At 47.8% G+C, this 17,746-nt stretch overlaps 1 protein-coding gene across 5 annotated transcripts in view; it reads left to right on the top strand.

Annotated features, from left to right (window-relative positions):
• LOC144159277 (uncharacterized) overlaps positions 1 to 17,746 on the top strand; it is a 352,228-nt gene that overhangs the window by 297,012 nt on the left and 37,470 nt on the right. For all 5 annotated transcript variants that reach the window (XM_077690667.1, XM_077690670.1, XM_077690666.1 and 2 more), the window contains 4 exons: positions 461 to 541; positions 11,347 to 11,486; positions 11,915 to 12,074; positions 14,018 to 14,118. In XM_077690667.1, coding sequence (XP_077546793.1) covers positions 461 to 541; positions 11,347 to 11,486; positions 11,915 to 12,074; positions 14,018 to 14,118 — 482 coding nt within the window. The remainder of the gene's footprint in view (positions 1 to 460; positions 542 to 11,346; positions 11,487 to 11,914; positions 12,075 to 14,017; positions 14,119 to 17,746) is intronic.

Here is a 17,746-nt window from a genome sequence, read left to right as displayed (position 1 = left end):
TGGTAGGGTACACGTTGCACATCCTGCGCATAGTTTAAGTGCGCGCATTCCGTTCGTTCGTTCTGCTTCTTCGATTTGCTTCTTCTTCGCCCTTATAGCAACAAAGATGGAGTGAGGTCGTTGCTGTAGCGAAGAAGAAGCAAATCGGCGGCAATCGTGGACTTGAACCGTCGAGATGGTTGTGAAGGTTGCGTACAGCTTCCCTACCTTCAAGTCTTACGCGTTAATGTGAGCTTCGCTCATTTTTTTTTCTTCTATTGACACTCTTGGGTGGTGTGCTGTCATCACGTTTTTCTCTCGCGCGCCATAATTAGTGTTGATTTCAGCTCAGGTGCAGAGCAGAGCAAACTTTGCGCACATTTTGAAGGAGCTAATTTCCTTAGGCATGAAAGCTTCGATGTCTCTCGGGCTGGTGCGATGCGTTTATAACCCGGCTGGTTGGCCTCGTTTTCCTGCGCAGAATGCAGCGAAGAGGACGTCACGCAAGCCGCCTTGAAGCGGCCTGCCACCCTGAGCCAGTCGGAGTACAATCTGCTGCAAGGTGAGTGGAGGAGGAGCCACTGGCGGCTTGCGTTTTCTGGATATGCTGGTCTGCCAGGTGAACCTACAGCTATAGGATTGGGTTGCAGTTTACTGAATCGTGCCAAATTCAATCGTAATGCTAAAAATTAGGCCTGCTTGTTCGTGATTAGAAGAAAGTAATACCAGCCAAAGAATCATAGACAAGACGAGGTTGGATAGCGAAGCTGGTAGCAGATTAAGAAAAATCCCGGGCAATATCCACTAACGTAAAACCTGGGGAGGGGCAAGGCATGAAGAGCATAAGTATATCCTTGCCCACGGAGATGAAACCGTTGGGAGGCAGAGGTATAGAGATTTGCTTTAAAAGTCTCGTGTCTTTGAAGCTCGAAGCGTTCTAGCGCAAGGCGTAAACGAGTGTCCCGGTGTTTTAGTACCGTGACTACATGATACGACGGCGACGACGTCGACATTAGACGCCCACAGCCCGAGCCCTTAGGGAGCATCGCCCCTAAAATTGTTGAGCTTTTGTATTGTATAAGCTTGAAATATTTGTTGAGGCGGTAACAGGAAGTAGTATAATTATTGCGATAATCAGTGGTATATCTGGAGACAACAATCAGTGGTCGTAGCGAGTGACGTTTGCTGCCGCATTCGCGCTTTTTAGCTAAAGAAAAGCCACGCCCAAACTCGTTTCAATCAAGCTGGGCCACAACGAGAGCTTGGCGTTACTTCGAGTGCCACATATGCGCGGTTTCCACCATTTTTTTTTCCAACTGGAGGACAAATAGGTGCAAGACGATCGCGCATGCGCAGAACACTGCTGAGATCTCCAGGCATGCACAGTTTTTTTTGCCTGGCCTCCGCTGGAACGCCGCCGGCTGAAGGTGTTCACGGTGAAAGAATTTGTTGGTTACGCCGATTCTCGATTCTCCATTCCGTCGATACCCTTGCGTAGAGCCTCTTTTTCGTGACACTAATCGTGATCGAACCGGTGTTCTCACAGTTGCTGTTAAAGCGCCCGTCCTGGTAGAGAATTGAGAATTCAAGCAAACCGTTCGACGTCCTGCACCAAATGGCGTGCGTGGACATTGCACATGGCGGGAAGCTGTGGACCACTCACTACCTTCTTCGGAGCACGCGTTTTCTTAAAAAAAAAAAAACGCGTATATTTATCTTAGTTTCTGTCTCTGCTTGTGGCGGTATTCGGAAGTCATCCCTTAGGAGCGTTTCTCGTTCATATTTCGGCGTGGCGCGTCTGAACTTTACCCGGACTATAGGGTTGATCCGGATGGAATGCTTCGAATTAGCGTCTTTTGTGGCCGCTGTCATCATTTGTGGCCACTGCATCATTTGTGGCCATCATTTGTGGCCACTGTCGCAGTGATCTACATACCTTGTGGCTTTCAAATAGCAGCAGTTGCATGGAACTGAGAATTTTGTGCGCATTATCCTACATCTTTTGATTTTTTATAGTTATTCTTTTCTTTTTGTCCTTGTCTTCAATCATGGGGCGTATCAAGCCAGCGCGACGGCTCAGCTAACGTTGCCGTTTTTCATTAAATTTACTCTCTCTCTCTCTTTCTCTCTCTCTCTCTCTCTCTCTCTCTCTCTCTCTCTCTCTCTCTCTCTCTCTCTCTCTCTCTCTCTCTCTCGCAGCAGTCGTCCAAACAAATGTTGGTGTGACGGTGAATGTATCCGCGTTGGATGGAAATGCCGACTGAAGAGCGTAAAAACGCGCGGTAGAATGCGGTAAAAGTTGCTCTATTATTGCCCAAGGAGCAAAGTAGCGTTAAAGCCTCTGCCATCTGCAAACATGTCGGAAGTCCCCGCACGTCGTATGGCGTATATATACCGAAGCAGGCAGCTTTTTGTCCACACTTGGTTCGCGACGAAATTGAACGTTTTAAATCTCCCGCTCGTTTCCGCGCTCCGAATTCCGATGGGGGCTGCCCTTGTACGACAATGGGGTGGATTGCCCGCTTTCTTGGACCGTAGAGCAAAATTCTAAAGCCCTAGCGTGGTGAAACTTCGGAAAGAAAAAGTACGAGATAGGGAGGTTTGGGGGGTTTTAGGTTTACGAAACGCTTTTTCACACTCATGGTGAAGAGAAGGCTGGTAGGGAGCCACAAAAGAAACACTGTGGTAGATATTAGTGGCTTCTCAAGATTCATGATTTCAGGCTTTCGTGCTAAAAAGTGAAATTAAAGCTAGAAACGGTGGACAAAAGTATACGAAGCTTATGGGGAAAAAAAAGAAAGTGCGGTAGACGTGGGCTTAATCAAAATGCATGGAGCGGCAGGCCGCAGGAGTCAATACTAAGGTAGGAGAGATGAATAAAAAAAAAGCTACAGTGTTCTGGAAATAAATATATAACAAGAGAAGCACACTTTGGATTACCATACAGAAACAGCTTTTGCGTCACAAAGCGCTAGGAACGAGAAATAGAAGAATAAGAGCGCAGAAGTCTCGGGGCTTGGAGAGCTTTTTCGGAATGCAAGAGTTTCGCTTGATTTGTCGCCGTCCTGGGAAAGATTTTTGGCCTCCCTGGCCTCGGCGTCATAAATCGCACCCCGGGGAACAGTTTTACCGCCTCCTTCGTTCGTTCTGCTTCGGGAAGGGGCCGTTGAAGTTGCTCTGCGGAGAGTCACATTTGTGCGGAGGCTTTGAGAGTACGGAAAACGCGCAGTGGTGGGGGTGGCGGTCAGGCGAGGAGGAACAGTTTGTTCGCAGGTCGAAATAGAAACGGTTGTCGGGAGCGCGTTTTAGTTCGGCATGCCTTATTGAAGTATAACAAAATTTCGGTACTATATGCGGAGTCCGTTTTTTAGCTGCGCCAGTGAGTACGTCGAAGCCGAAATACGAAAATTTGTGGTTGTTACTGGGGTTAATGCAAAATTCCAACGCATGACGGCGATGATGATGGTAATGCTGATAGTGGTGGTGGCGAGATAAGATAAAGTGAAACGGGGGAAAAGGACCCGCCACGATGGCTCAGAGGCTAAGGCGTCGTGCTGTTTAGTATCCAGACCGCGGCGGTTGCTTTTGTGATGGAAGCGAAAAGCAGCGAAAACGCCCCTTTGTCGAACTTTTGGCGCCCGTTAAAGATCCACGGGTTGTCTGAATTAATCCGGAGCCTCCTCTACGGCATGCCTCATAGCCAATGCGTATCCTGGGCGTGTAAAACCTTTACATTTTCAAGCAGGGGTAAAATTAAGAGTGGAAGAGGATTGAATTCAGCCCCTCCGATGACAGTAGCTGGCAACGTTCAAGTCTTGCATTGATAGCGGCAAGGGTCGACGGAAAGCTACTGTGATTGAGGGGATTGTGGGGGGGGAGCGGCCGTAAGAAGCTTATTACCGCTTCACCAGCCTCCATTGGCAGGGACGTCAGCACACCCACCCTCACATGCGCGCTCAGAACTCAACGCCTCACGCATTCTCTCATCACAATGGAAAGCTTTGGCGCCCTCGTAATGTTTTTTTTCTTCCGCAATTAAACCGATGGCTCAGTGACACGTACTCTTGTCGCCTTTTCCACAACTTTTTATCTTCATGAATGTCTTGCCTATTTTTAGGTGAGCGACTTTTGTAACGTATTGAGTTCTTCGGTTCTTCACTTGGCGTCGATCAAAGTGTATAACCTCTTATAACGACGTGATTTACTTCTTCACAAAATTTTAAAGAGATTTGGCGCGTGGCACAACCTATTATTATTGTTTGTTTGTTTGTTAGTTTGTTTGTCTTTATTCGCGTCTTGAAACAAACGTACTGACACTGGGAGCAAGCAGTAAAAGCTGTCAGAAATCGACAGCTTGACAGAGCTGCAAGCTCCCAAGCAGTTGACAGCGTTACGGCAACGTCAAATACAACTTGTATCTTCAAAAAAGAAGGAGAACAAAAGAAAATGGATGAAATTAACTACCAACACAGTAAATACGCAGAAACCGTAATGGGTACTACACGTAAAAATACATTATAAAATACCTTAACTTCGGCTACTTTACAGGTTTTGTTTAAACCTCTGGTGACGCACGTGTTGCGTTGCCATAACTATCTGCTTCGTTATAAACAATCGTACGAGAAATAATCCTCTCAGAAACGTAACTCGGCATGGTGCCAGCGTGCCTTGGGGTGTTGCACCACCGACGAACGCATCGGTGTTCACCCGCGAACGCATCGGTGTTCTCAAAAGCTCAAAGACGTCGGCTTTAGCCAGTGACGGCACGCGGTAAGCTTGAAAAAGAACGGGGGAGAAACAGCCCCGTGCTTCCAAGCGGCATCCAATACAAATGGCTCTTGCCAAGAAGAAAAATTGGGCCCGTCGTTGGCCGCTTCTACGGGTTGTCCGAGCCCTCCCAATACGCAGGGATGCGAAGTTCAGCCCGCTCTTTCAGGCCATGTTTTGCTTTTTTTTGTATCGCGACTCCCGTGAAAAGGGTAAACAAAAACAGCACTAGCGGTTAAAGAGCAAAGTGGCTGAAGGGTTGAAAACACAAATGGAGATTGGTTGGCCTAGAAAGGATGCATGCCGCTGAATTCGCGCGCTGTTTTCCTTTCTGCGTTTTTCTTTTTTCTTTTTCTTTTTCTTACAACGCCGCACCTGCTGACACGGACGGATTGGCCGAGGCTTACTTTTTGACGCCTTGGCATCCTGGTATCTTACCATCTCTCTTCCTTTTCCTTTCGTTTTGTTTTGCGAATTTTTGTGTCTCTAGTTGCTTTACCGCGCTGCTCTTAGCCCCCATCCATAGCAGTATTTATTGGTTGGTGAATACATTTCGTTCTTCTCGGCGTTTCTTCAGACCTTGCGTTCGTTTGTGTCTGACGGGTGGGCAGCGCGTGAGGCAGCGGTGCGTTTTCGCAACACCCTGACAGATGGCGCTGCGACCGCAATTTCTTGTGACGACGATACCAGTACAAGAAAAATGCGCGAACATGGACCTTGCGTGCCCACCCAACCCAACGCCTCCTAGGTAAGAAAGAAGCCTGCTAGAAGGGTCATCGCTGTGGGGCTGTTGTGCTGACGCCAGTGACTGGATTAGAGAAAACACACTTGAGAACATCTCATTCTAGAGCCATAAGCCAGATGTGACTAGGCAGTCGTGTGGCCAAGATAAAACAGCGGAAGCAGTCAGTCGGTCATATCTGAAAACAGTTGGTTTACCGCACGAGGCTGGAATCGCCGTGGGTTAGTTTTAACGTGCGGAGAGAAACTGGACCTACGAGGAAAGAATATTACAGGCGGCTGGGTGACGCCTCAAGCCACAAGACCACGCGTAACGACTGCCAAACACGTTTCGCGATGACATTTTTGTGCTATTTGCCTTACAAATACACAATGATTTCGTGTCCTCCTTATGTCTTCCTCCTTTTCTTCGTATTTTCTTGTTTATTCTTATTCTATTCAGTCTTCCAGATAAGTCAATCGTATTTAGGCGGGGCGGTGGGATGTTTCTCTCTCTCTATGTTTTTTTTTTATTTGGGGTGGGGGGTGGGGGGTGGGGGGGGGGCATTGTTTTGAGTTGGTACCGGAGCGAGTATTCTAGTATATTATTTTAAATGTCGGGATTTGTCATGTTTTAACTAGTATAGTATGCGTGCATTGCGCCCGAACATATTCGCATTCATGAGCAACTGTTTGACTGGCAAAAGAAAGGCGCGATAGACTTGCTTGAAACTCGTTACTTCATGGTCGCGATGCCAGTGTGAAAATGGGGAGTTATCTGTCAGTCTTTGTTTTTAGTGCACGTAAGAAAAAGGTGAGGCTTACCAGAAAAAAACAAACGAGAAGGTAAACAACGCAATTTAAACAAACACAAACTTGAAAACCAGGCCCTTCAACATAATTAGTAAAAACGTTACGTTAGAAAACGGGAATTGGCAAGCAGTGGTTGAAACGTGGGAACCAATGATGTATGCAACTGGAACGTTCGTAAACGCTTTCCACTAGAGCGATTTGCCGCGGAAAGAGGTAGTACTACTACTCAAGAGGTCCGTGCCAAAATGCGTTTTTAGTGCAAGTTTCAATGAACTTCTAAACCAGCATCCCAGTGATCAAGAAAGCAATGAAAAAGTCTCTAGCTTCGGGCATTATCTGAATTTTTATTCCAGCCGCCGTCTTCAATTAGCGCGATTTTTCAAGTCAATTTTCCTCCGCGTTTTTAAAGAGCGGGAAAGTCACTGCGGGCAACTGGGTTAAAAACAGATAATAATGGGAAGAATGGTTGAGCGTGAAATTATCTAGCAGAAAGGTCCCTGATCTGGTGGCCTCTTTTACTGCTAGAGATCGACTCAACCGAGAAAATTTGCGCATTCGGAAGCTGTGACCACTGTCAAACTGGCACGGCATAGTTCGTGTGAACGTAGGACGGAACAAACGTGGCTGGCGACACCGCTGTGTCAAAAATCAGTAGCTGGTGCTCTCAGAATTACTGCCGTAGCACACTGACTATCGCGCGCTGTTTTTTTTTATTGCGATAGTACTCTTTATGACATATAGCCTGCATTACAAGTACACGTTAACTCCCATTTCGCCGAGGAACGCAAGAAGCGAGGGGTGGGGGGGCGCCCAAATCCACCGATGGAGGTGAGGTGGTCTGCTAGCTAACGCGGAGGCCTGTGTACCGGTGTAGTGGGAGTGGCACAGAAAACATATCGCACTAACAACACAAGACAACGCGAGGACGGGACAAGCGCTAATCGAAGATCTTCTTCGCTTTGTCCTGGGTTGTTGGTGCGCTATGTTTTCTGTATGTCTATGAGCCGACACGCCCAAACCTTTCCCTTCTGTAGGGGGAGTGGTTCCCTATTCCAGGAAGTCACGTGATAGTCGGGAAGCCTTCGCTGCGGAGGCCAAGAGTGTCTGGGCATCCAGATCGCTGGTGGTCACCAGGTTCTCCCACAGCTCAGGGGTGGGAAGAAAGGTTGGGGTTGTGCTTGCACTCTAGTATAATATTGGAAAGGTAGATGGCCGGGTTTTAAACAAAATTTGCATTCGGCAGGAGATTTAGTAGGGAACATACGATGGAAGCGGACTGGATGAGGGAAGGTATTGCTCTGCAGTCGGTGAAGTAGGGATTCTTGTTCTTTCGAGAGTTTAGGATGGCGAGGAGGGAAGGGCTGTCGTTCGAACCGGTAATATTGAGTTATATCCTGGAAAGTAACTAAAGTGGTGGCTATGACTGTGTGCACTGTAATGGGAAGAGAGCAAACTATAGCAACGCTTTCAGCTCTGAGCGGATAGGCTTTTACAAAGTTTAATGTTCAAAGAAAGCGAAAACTTAGCTTTGAGGTGAAACCTCTTATAGGAATGACAAGTGACCTTTCACGTGATTTCATGAATGCTTACGTTCGGCTCATTTTTTTCAAGCTAAGTTTACATCCAAGATTAGTTTTCTGTCTACATCTTTCTTGCCCCCTTCCATTTCGTGCACGTCGAAACGTGCTCCATTGGGCAGACTTCGCTTCGCCGCACTCCATTCAAAGCAGGGGAGCCTCGAACCGATGCTCGTTCTTAAAAAGCGCAGTTCATTTCGCGGCCTGGGCAGCTGAGATCGCGGACGTTTTGATCCACCTACGTAGCGCTGCCCGTTTCCGACGTCCCGGACGCATCCCCCGGTTGTTCGACGCGACACCGCCATCGACCATTAGCGATGTTGCTCGACAGTCATAAACTGCGCGTGCCTTCCGGTGGTGAGCGAATTTTTCGCGTGCCTAGCAACGCTTAACGAAGCGCAACCGCCCAAAGTATTTTCCTCTGTCACGCCTGGGTCCTTTCGCAAGCGCGTTTCGCCGCCCGCGCGAGCTCAATTAGTGAATCGAGAGAGAAAAAAATTCATATCGCCAAGTTGAGCGCTCCCGCGTGGAATGCAGGTAGCGAGTGGGGCCGGGCGCCTGCACTGGAGTCTCTAATGGCGCGAAAACTTTGGGAGACTTGGGTGGTGGCGAAGTGACGCTTTGAAGAAGTTTTCCCGAACATTTGTATTTGCGTGTTCGGCCCTTCCCTTCGCGTCACTTTGAAGGTAATTTGCTCCCTTTGGCCAGCACCTAATTTTAAATGGTCTGGCGCGCTGTTTGGTTTGTCAGGCTGCTAACTTTACCATTACTGCGCGTGATGATGAAATCTTCTTTGTAGTTAAGCGCGCACAAAACTTTGGGGGCTCTGCGCGGTGCTTTTCGGTGCAGTGTATTGAAAAGTGTCCGCACGAGACAAATGTTTGCATCATATTGTCCGGGAAAAAGTGACTTTGTATAAAGAAATAACTTTGTTCAATCCAACTGAAACGTGAGGTAATTATCCTACGAATATTTTTTTTTGAGAACACGGAGATAAGAAAAAAAATTTACGCCCATCTTCCCGCGAGGGAACCCTGGTGTGATGCGACGCATCGGGAGGTTCAATTGGTGTTTCCGTTGGGTTGGGTCTCTAAATCGCGTGAAACGTGTTGTGAACGCGTATGATGCATTTCCATCACATGCGGGTGTTCCTATACGCGGGACGATGGACGTAATTGTTGTGTCACACCACTCACTGAAGGGACCGTCGCTTCCATCGCGTCTTCATCGGAAGAATCAAGTCAAGCACGAAGTAGTCAAGCAAGGTCACGTCAAGTGCGAGATCGAGCGCTTGACTGAACCGCCGCAACGCGATACCCGCTTTATATTCACAGCGCTTGAAGGAGAGGAGACAATGGAGGAAAGTCGCGCATGCGCGCACTTGCGCGCGCCGGAGCAGTTAATGCAGCGTTACGCAGCGAAGCGCGCCCAAACAAGCGCGCCAGCTGTGGTATGCTAATGAGCCGGAGGGAGAGTGTTGCACACAGCTGTGGGAGAGAAGAACGGAGGAGGGATGCGGACGGACGGCGCGATGACGACGCAGGAGGGACATGCCTCAGAGCAAGAGATGCGTCGCATCTAAAAAGGGCTTAGAGCAAGATGTCAATTTAACACAGTTTTAATGCAATCACTCACGTAAAAAGAGATAGCTCTTAACTTCTTTTTTAGACTCGAGATTTTTGTTGGTTTATTGAGAGCATAACTGATCTTTTTTTCACGTGGTTGCTAAAGTTCTGTGCAGCACTGTTCTAGAAAGCCATTTTTTCCCTTCTATGTGCTGTTTCCGCTATCGTCAAATGCCTTCAGGTAATCAGGTTGTGATCCTTCGCCACCCAAATACCCGACTCGCTAGGTTAACAGAGTGGCTTAAGGTGGGCTACACCTTGTGACCTACAAGCTGATCTGATGGATTATACAGAGACTGTTGGTACTATTTTTATTGTGCACAGGGAATTACCTCTACCTTCAAGTGTATCGCGCACTTATCGGTATCCTTGAACATTTTTAGCCATATAAGTTTTGTTTGGCGATTTTCGTGTTACTATCCCGAAATTTGAAATTTAAAACGTAGATGTGCCCAGTTTGAGACCATGTCCAGCCTAAGAGAGAAAACGAAGCGGCTTTGACTCGTGCACTGCTCGTTGGCAACATAGCTTGGGGTATTTACTGATGTGCTAATTTTGGAGCAGTTGAACCACCAAAGTGTGTCACTTTTGAAAGAACAGAAGTAATTGCAAAGGTACAGGATACTCTACATAACGGAATGTTAGAGGATGCGCATTATCAAATAGCCGTATCGAAGGATGGCTGAACTCCAAAAAATATTCGTGTTGAGTTTAAAATCTTAAATGTTCGCTCATAGTTAATGGACGTGCCGAATACATGTTCCCTTGCTGATCTCTAGATGTTTCTGCTTTACTTAGCCTGCCTTTTATGCAACAACACCATTATTAGCTTTACTGGTTGTGAGCGGATGCGGTCGCTGGGAAAGTTCTCGGAGCACCCTGTTACTGGAAACGCAGTCACTGTGAAGCGTGCTCTGCCACGAGATTTATTGTAGTGAGGCAAAGCCACCTTGCGGGATGCAATTTCTAAATTTGCGGAGTGTTTTGCCTCTAAACGTTCAGCTGAGACGCTTGAAGTCCGAGTACATTTATTTTCAAACATTTTATTGTTCTATTTTTTTTGCGTACGCATGTTATTAGATCATAATTTTTATATTAGAGAGTGCTTTTAAAAGGGCGCTGGAAAAGTCACTTTGAGCAACGGATTGCAGGAAGCGTTCTCACTGCGAAGCGTGCTCTGCCACAAGGTAGGCGTCGTTGAGGCAGAGCCACCCTACGGGACTCAAATGCCGAGTGTTCTCTCTCGACGCCTGCCAGGCTGCCACTGCGAGGCCGAATAACAAAATTTATTTATTAAGCCGAAAGCTTAATGTGTCTCATTGGAAGGTGACCTTAAATGACCCCAAATGTCTATAAAAACGCTAGAAAGATTCAGCGAATGCCAGGACCGAATTAAAGCATGCCAGGTGTGTATAAGAGAGGGTTAATTATTATCTAATTAATTAATGACTTATTAATACTTGACGTGAACCAAAGGATGCCAGCCTTTTATTAGATGCATAATTAGGACCTAAGTTAATTAATTATTAATTAGCAAAGCATGCCAGCTGCTTATGAGATGATTTCAAAGCTAATCTCTTATTGATTTTGGATGTGCAGCAATGATTAGTAAACTGTAATTAAGGTGATTAGGCTGGATTGTGGTGGTTTAATGCGTAATAAGATGAATTAAGGACGGTAAAACAGCGTGGCTGGTGTTTATACGTATGGACGTGTATATAAAATGTACCCGTCGCAATAGTACGCAAGGCTTTCGCCTTCAAGACACGTAAGCAGACCTAAGTGCCGCGAAAATATTTTGTCGCTCGTTGTGGGTGTAGTTTATTGTGTACACGCAATCTTACTTTCTTGTCTTCTATACGCAGCGCTGGACATTGGCATTGACCGACCCCTTACCACGACGCCATTCCTGACGCTCTACCGGAGGCGAGAACGGCAGCCTGTGCTGCAGCCGTGGAGTCATCTGATGAACGTGCTCGATGACTCTTACCACGGCGTCTCTGAGGTTGGTGTACCGGAACACTTGCTTTATCGTGATTTCAAGTTACATAGTTGCATGTTCGCAGGATCACTAAGACGCACCTCATAGCTTTGATTTCTAAAACGCCCAAAATTCGCATCTTTTCTTATTTACACTTTGGCGTGTTTGGGAGACAGCAGAAGTGTAATTTCAGATAACCGCTTACTTCGGAATGGCGCCGCAATTGTCGGCGGCCTGCTGCTACTTTCCAAAGTGCTCCTTTATTTGAAGAAAAACAGATGGGGGAGGAGTAACGGGAAATGCTCAACACATTCGCCGGTTTCAACGCTGTTTTCCTTGAAGTTCAAAAATTTACAAACTGACCCGCCAGCAAACCCTGCTGCTTTATTTTGTCTCGTGTTAGCGACCCGTAAGGGGGTAACTTATGTCTTTTCCGTTTCCTGTTCGCACAGCGTCTCTTGGCTCGCGTGGACAAGTGGGCGTTCAACACCTTTGCCCTGGACGCGTGTTCGGGTGGCCGCTCCATGCCGCTCCTATGTGTACACCTCTTCCACGACTACGGTTTCGTCAGAACTTTTAACCTGGACCCCGTCCGAGTGTGGCACTGCTTCAGTAAGCCTACCACTGTCTCACATTTCAAGCCAGTGTTAAAGTTACTTTGGGCACTGCTCCGCTGATTGTGTTTTGGAGTTACTATTCAGTTACTATTCAGGGGTTACTATTCAGTTACTATTCAGCACTGCTTCAGTAAGCCTCCCACTGTCTCGCATTTCAAGCCGGTGTTAAAGTTACTTTGGGCACTGCTCCGCTGATTGCGTGTTTGTTTTGGGGTTGCCATTCTTTTGAGTGAGTTGTGTTCGCGCATTTTTTTGGCGTTGGTGTTTTTGGTGGAGTGTAGCAATTAGTTCTGCGCTTTGAACAGGATTGAAAATGTTTCACGAAGCCAAAGAAGTTGTAAAAGTCAAAGTTCTAAACAAGGGTTCGATAAAATGGATGAAGACATGGATAAGGCTATATTTTACTGAGTTGTTTACATTTTCGATGACGTTGAGTCGTAAGGAAGTTGAAGAGTCCAAAGATACTGGGCCACGTTAGCCTCGTTCCAAGCGGTGAAAAAAGAAGCGTAGTTCTGATTTTGCTACGCCAGTCGGAGTGGTGATTGGACAGCAAAACGGGTTAAAACGCGGTAGACAGAAAATGTGGAAACGCAGAGACGAGAAACACACAACAAAACTTAGCTTGTATAATTACGAATGAAGTTAGCAAACTACGTGCGGATTGGATTTATGTATAGGTGGTATTCACTGAAAAGCTTAGTTGTCAATTTCTTCGCTTGGCAACACTGGAGATGGCCACCGACATGGCCGAAGCGCTACGGACATGGTGTGGCTTGAGCCACTGCGCCCGAACGCCGCAGAAAAAAAAATACCGGCGTGCGTCCTCTGCTCTCTTTCAACCCTGTTCTCAGCTGTGTTGCCAACAGAAATGTTATTGATCGCACTCACAATGGAGTCGAGGCATTATTTTGCGTTCGGTGGGGTAGAGTTTGTAACGTCCATCACATATCATGTGCTTATCACTGACAAGTACCGCCATCCCGCGGAGCCCGACGTAACCAGTGACGGCGCACTGACATGGTTGCCGGCATGCCTCCTTCGCCAGTGAATACAGCCTATACTTAAGTAATTCGGAGCGGTGTATTAGTTAATCTGAGTGAAATGTAAAGCAGCTTTGCGGAGATAGGTGACAGTTAATTTACTGTAGCGGAGAATAAACTGCGAAGCACGTGCGTGGAATATGACGTGTCCTCACACACGCGTTTCCTATCCGGAAACCGGTTAGGTTTTGTAAAAAAAGAAAAAAAAACTGAAACTCCAGAAGGACGCGCGTGAAAACGCGCTATGTTCCACCCTTCGCCCTTTAAAGTGTCTGATAAAATTTTATTGCGATTTTTATATTCATACGCCAGACAACGACCCTAACAAGAAACGCGGTGGGGTTTTTCAGAGTTTTGTCGCGTTAAAATTAAAAATCCGCAGAGCGTATGCTGCAGTTGTCATCTTTCTTGAGACGTCCGCGTTCTCCTTTGTTTTGTTCACTGTGAAGAGCTCCCGAAGTGCAGACGACACCAAACCGTTTGTTTCCTCTTACTGAGATTTGTCATAGCAAACTAACCCCAAAGTTTCCCCGAAACAGCTTGCATCTGCTTTCAGTTTGGAAGGGCGCGAGTTTTTCAAGCAGGGCATATCTTGGCTCGCTTTTCGTTCCTCTTTTTTCCTTTTGTTGAGTTACGCGCGCGCGTTCGTGTGGCCGATGCTGGTATTCAAAATGATAAACTACGTGTTACAGTTCCGGCACTTTATTACTGCTACTTCACTTCGGTGACAATTTACGTACTCTCTCTGACGCGCGCAAACTTCGCGACATTTGCAGAGAAAACTGTTCAAGTGCTCTCCCGCGACATGTTTGTCACTGTGGTGCTTGTGCCCAAGTTCGGAGGACGCTACAAGGCTTTAGAATTTTTGTTGTGTTGTTGTGTACGAAACAAAACGCAGGCCTGATTGACGCCGGTTACCATAGCAACAACCCGTACCACAACTCCGTGCACGCCGCAGACGTCACCCAAGCCATGCACTGTTTTCTCCTAGAAGACAAGGCAAGTCTTCTCTTTTGCATCTACTTCCCTTCTTTCCTTAATTGAATGACGCTCGCAAGAGGGACTTAGTGCCTCAGCGCCGCCAGCTGTGGCCCCTTTTTGCGCGAGGCCGCAGCGACGCATTTGCAGCGCGTTGAAGTAAGAATACAAACTGAACCAGAGCAACCACGTCGAAACAACAACAAAAAAACCGAAACCGTCAAGATTTTACTTCTTTCCCATCTGTTCTCCTTTTCCCAGCACGCATCCCTGAAAGCTGTTTTCGCTGGCCGACATTTTGTTTTCTTGCTGTTTGTGTTGTGGCCGCAACTTAAGTTGTTGGCTCACCTTGCTCGTGCGCTGATGCGTTGGGCAGCGACGCGCGCCGGTAGAGTTGCTCTGTTGGGACCCAAGATTCAGCGCGCCAACATTGTTTCATCCATTACGGGCTGCCAAACTTTGTTTTGGTATTAGACCAGTGCTGCGGACACTTCGCCTCCGCGGAAAGTACTTTGACGTACACTTTTTGTAAACCTTGTGGCCTTACTTATTGTTTTCGTGTACGCGGGGAAAGTGAGGGAGACAGGAGCGAAAGGGGGCGGGGCGAGTACATGCAATAACTTCCCTTTTATCGCGCGAAGAATCGAGTAAAAGCACACGCCTAATTTTATTTCGCGTGCTCAAGTTTCTTTATTACGTCGCCGTCTTTATTTCTATTGATTTCCTGGCCCTCTCTCTCTCTCTCTCTCTCTGTGCTTTTGTGAAGACACTCAGTTCGACCCTTTCAGACAGTTATTGCTTGGCCTTCTAGTTGAATTTTCTTCTGTAATTTTAGCTCGGTCCTTTCTCTTCTGTCATTTTTATCCTACTGTTTCCGTACTTTATTTCCAGCTGCATATTCTTGTTTGCTAGTTTGGCGCAAACCGCGTCGGCGGCTACGTAGGGACTGTTTTACGTATCAGACGCAGCGGCCGTACGTCACCGTAAGGCTTAAAGTGTCTCGTGTACTTATCGGGTGGATCGAGGTGTAACTGTGCCTTCGTGTAAGGCACGTGCAAGGCCTCGCTCCATCTCGTAGAGCTGCGAGTGGGAGCAAGGGATTCTGGGATACATGTATCTTTGGGCTACGGCTCGCGATGGGAAGGGTCGGTGGAGCATTTCCAGGGTGGCTCGCTCCCTTATCAGTTGCTCCTGTGGGACGGGTGCGCTAGGCACGCCCGGCCCGAACTCACATTGGCTGCTATTCAGTGGCCGCTGCCGAAGCGCTCAATATCAGGGGGCCTATCACTGCCACTGTGAAGCGCATTAAAGGGACCCTGCAAATCTTTTTGGTTGGCTGGGAGGGTGTGTTCCAGCCATCGCCAGCTTCTGCCGGGTTCCAGCAGGGTGACCTGTTGCTCAGGTGGGGTCAGATGGAAAAGAGCCCGCTCTGAGCGAGGAGATGGGAGAGAAGGCTTTTTCTTGTAGTCTTAAATGCTTGCAGAACGTAGTTAACTAACACATCCAGTACATAGACAAGCGGGTCGCAAAATACCTCGGCCAAAAATTACTGCTCTATTCCCATCACATAACTTCGAAAACTTGTTGAAGGAATTTTTCTCTCTTTCCCGGTCTTGGTGTTCTTTGACCGCTGGAATCACGTCATTACAGCCGTGTTCCGGCTATTGGCCGGCTTTCCTTCATCTGCAGCTACGAACGCATTCTATAGCGACTTTTAAATGAAAGCCAGGGAAGCAAAGAAGAAACGGAAGGCGCATCTGCTGCGACGAGCGAATTAATCGCGCAGTGCCGCTCCGTGATGGCGATAACTGTAGCTTTCGCAGTGCTTTCAGACGCGAAGAAAAGAGCGAAAGCGTTTATAGTAAGTGTTGCAGAGCCCCTTTAAGGTAAAAAGCGAAGCCCAATGCGCATGCCAAGGAAACACCCCGTGGCCGGCAACGGCGGTCGAAATAGCCTCCCATTGTTTTTTTCCGCGTGCCGTTTCGATACCGGCGCTCGAGACGAAAGCGCACGAGATGCCCGCCCGCGAGTTTTGAGGCAGCCTGGTGATGCAGCAGAATAACGTCCCGCGGCGGCGCATGGGACGCCACCGTCTAGGAGATTTCGATGCGCTGCTTTGTAAATGGTGCCTCACTGCTGTGGCCGCTGCTCTATCTCGCTGCATTGTGTTTCTGTCGCAGCCATGTACAGTCGCGGCCACTGATAGCGGGAACACGGAAGTACGTGGCCGCGCTCTTCGCAGCGCCACCGCCGGCGCTGCGGGAATCTTGCGGCACATGTTAAATTACTAAAAGGAGGGCTAGATGTGGAGGTAGGTGTCAATGCTGGGGCATGTGCCGTAAGATTTCTGCAGCGCCGGCGGCGGCGCTGCGAAGAGCGCCGCCACGTACTTCCGTGTTCACGCTATCAGTGGCCGCGACTGTACATGATTTTGGGCACGCCGTTATCCGGTATGCATCGCGAACGCGCTTGCCGTTGAAGGGGATATGCCACTGAGCGAACTGAGGGTGTCACGTAGAAAAGGATCGGGTAAAGTGAACCGCTCCCTGGCGCAACCTAGCAACTATAGACGAGCAGCCAGCTTGGGGGAAGTGCGTCGTTGCCGTGGAGCGATATGCTTTTCGGGTGGAATTTAGTGCGCCTCAAAGGCGGTGCTGATTCCCAGTGAGGCCGTGGGTAAAAAAAAGACGGTTCGTTTTCTGGGTAGCCGCGCCGTTTGACTCAGAGGTTACATTTTTTTTTAAAGGGGGGGGGGGGGGGGGGCGTTGGGGGATTTACGGTACATTCCTTGCTTTTCTGTTGGCGCACATGGGGGCTGCGGAGCTGGATTATACACGCGAAATACGCTATTCATCTACAGGGCAATGCATATCCTGAAATAACCCTCCGAATGCCGTTGCATTGTGTACGGTAGGTCTGTCGCGAGCCAGGCTCAGCTCCTGCTCCGTGTACAGCAATTTAGCCAAGTACAACAAATGCACTTATAAGGAATATCAAATATGAGGAATTAATTTTAACTCCCGATGCGATTTCGTCGTTATGAGATTCGCTGTTTTCGACATCTATGAAGGAAGGTGCGAAATTTTTGCGTTCGTTATTACAGTCGCTTTTTGTTTACCCGATATTGCGGAAACGTAGGTACTTCTCTGATTTTGATTTTTTTTTCCGGCCATCCCTCTCGATACACTGTCCGAATAGAACTGAACTCCTCAGGGCTGCGTTTATGTCCGTTCACAGGAAAAAGGCAGTCGCACACATCCATCAGTGTGCAGGGTAGCCGTTCACGCCGCAAACAAGCCCCTTCTTGTGCTCGTTTAGACACTGGGCAGGTTTGAACCGCGTGTTAGCCTATTGCCACTTGTTTTATTTAGACCTTGTGTATCTTCTAATTCCCCTGAGAGAGAGAAAGAAGAAAAAAAAGATATTGTCGGAATTATTAGCTTGAAGTGTCAGCGCGCAAGTTCTTCCTTTTTTTTAAAGCAAAGGTTTAGTGTTCTCACTGGTGGCGTCTGTAACGCGAAAACGCCGAAGTGAAAAAAAAATGCTTCCGGTGGTCGGAATGGAACCTGCAGTTGGTCCCTCGCGTCATGAAGCCGGTGTCTATCCGATTGCTCCATTTCGACATGGTCGAAGCGGTTTGGAAAACTCA

Source organism: Haemaphysalis longicornis, unplaced genomic scaffold, assembly GCF_048455015.1.
Source record: "Haemaphysalis longicornis isolate Haplotype H1 unplaced genomic scaffold, Haemaphysalis longicornis Haplotype H1 scaffold_10, whole genome shotgun sequence".
NCBI classification, from domain to species: Eukaryota; Metazoa; Arthropoda; class Arachnida; order Ixodida; family Ixodidae; genus Haemaphysalis; species Haemaphysalis longicornis.
The sequence above is the reverse complement of the archived record's forward strand: the minus strand, read 5'-3'. Positions and strand labels throughout refer to the sequence as shown.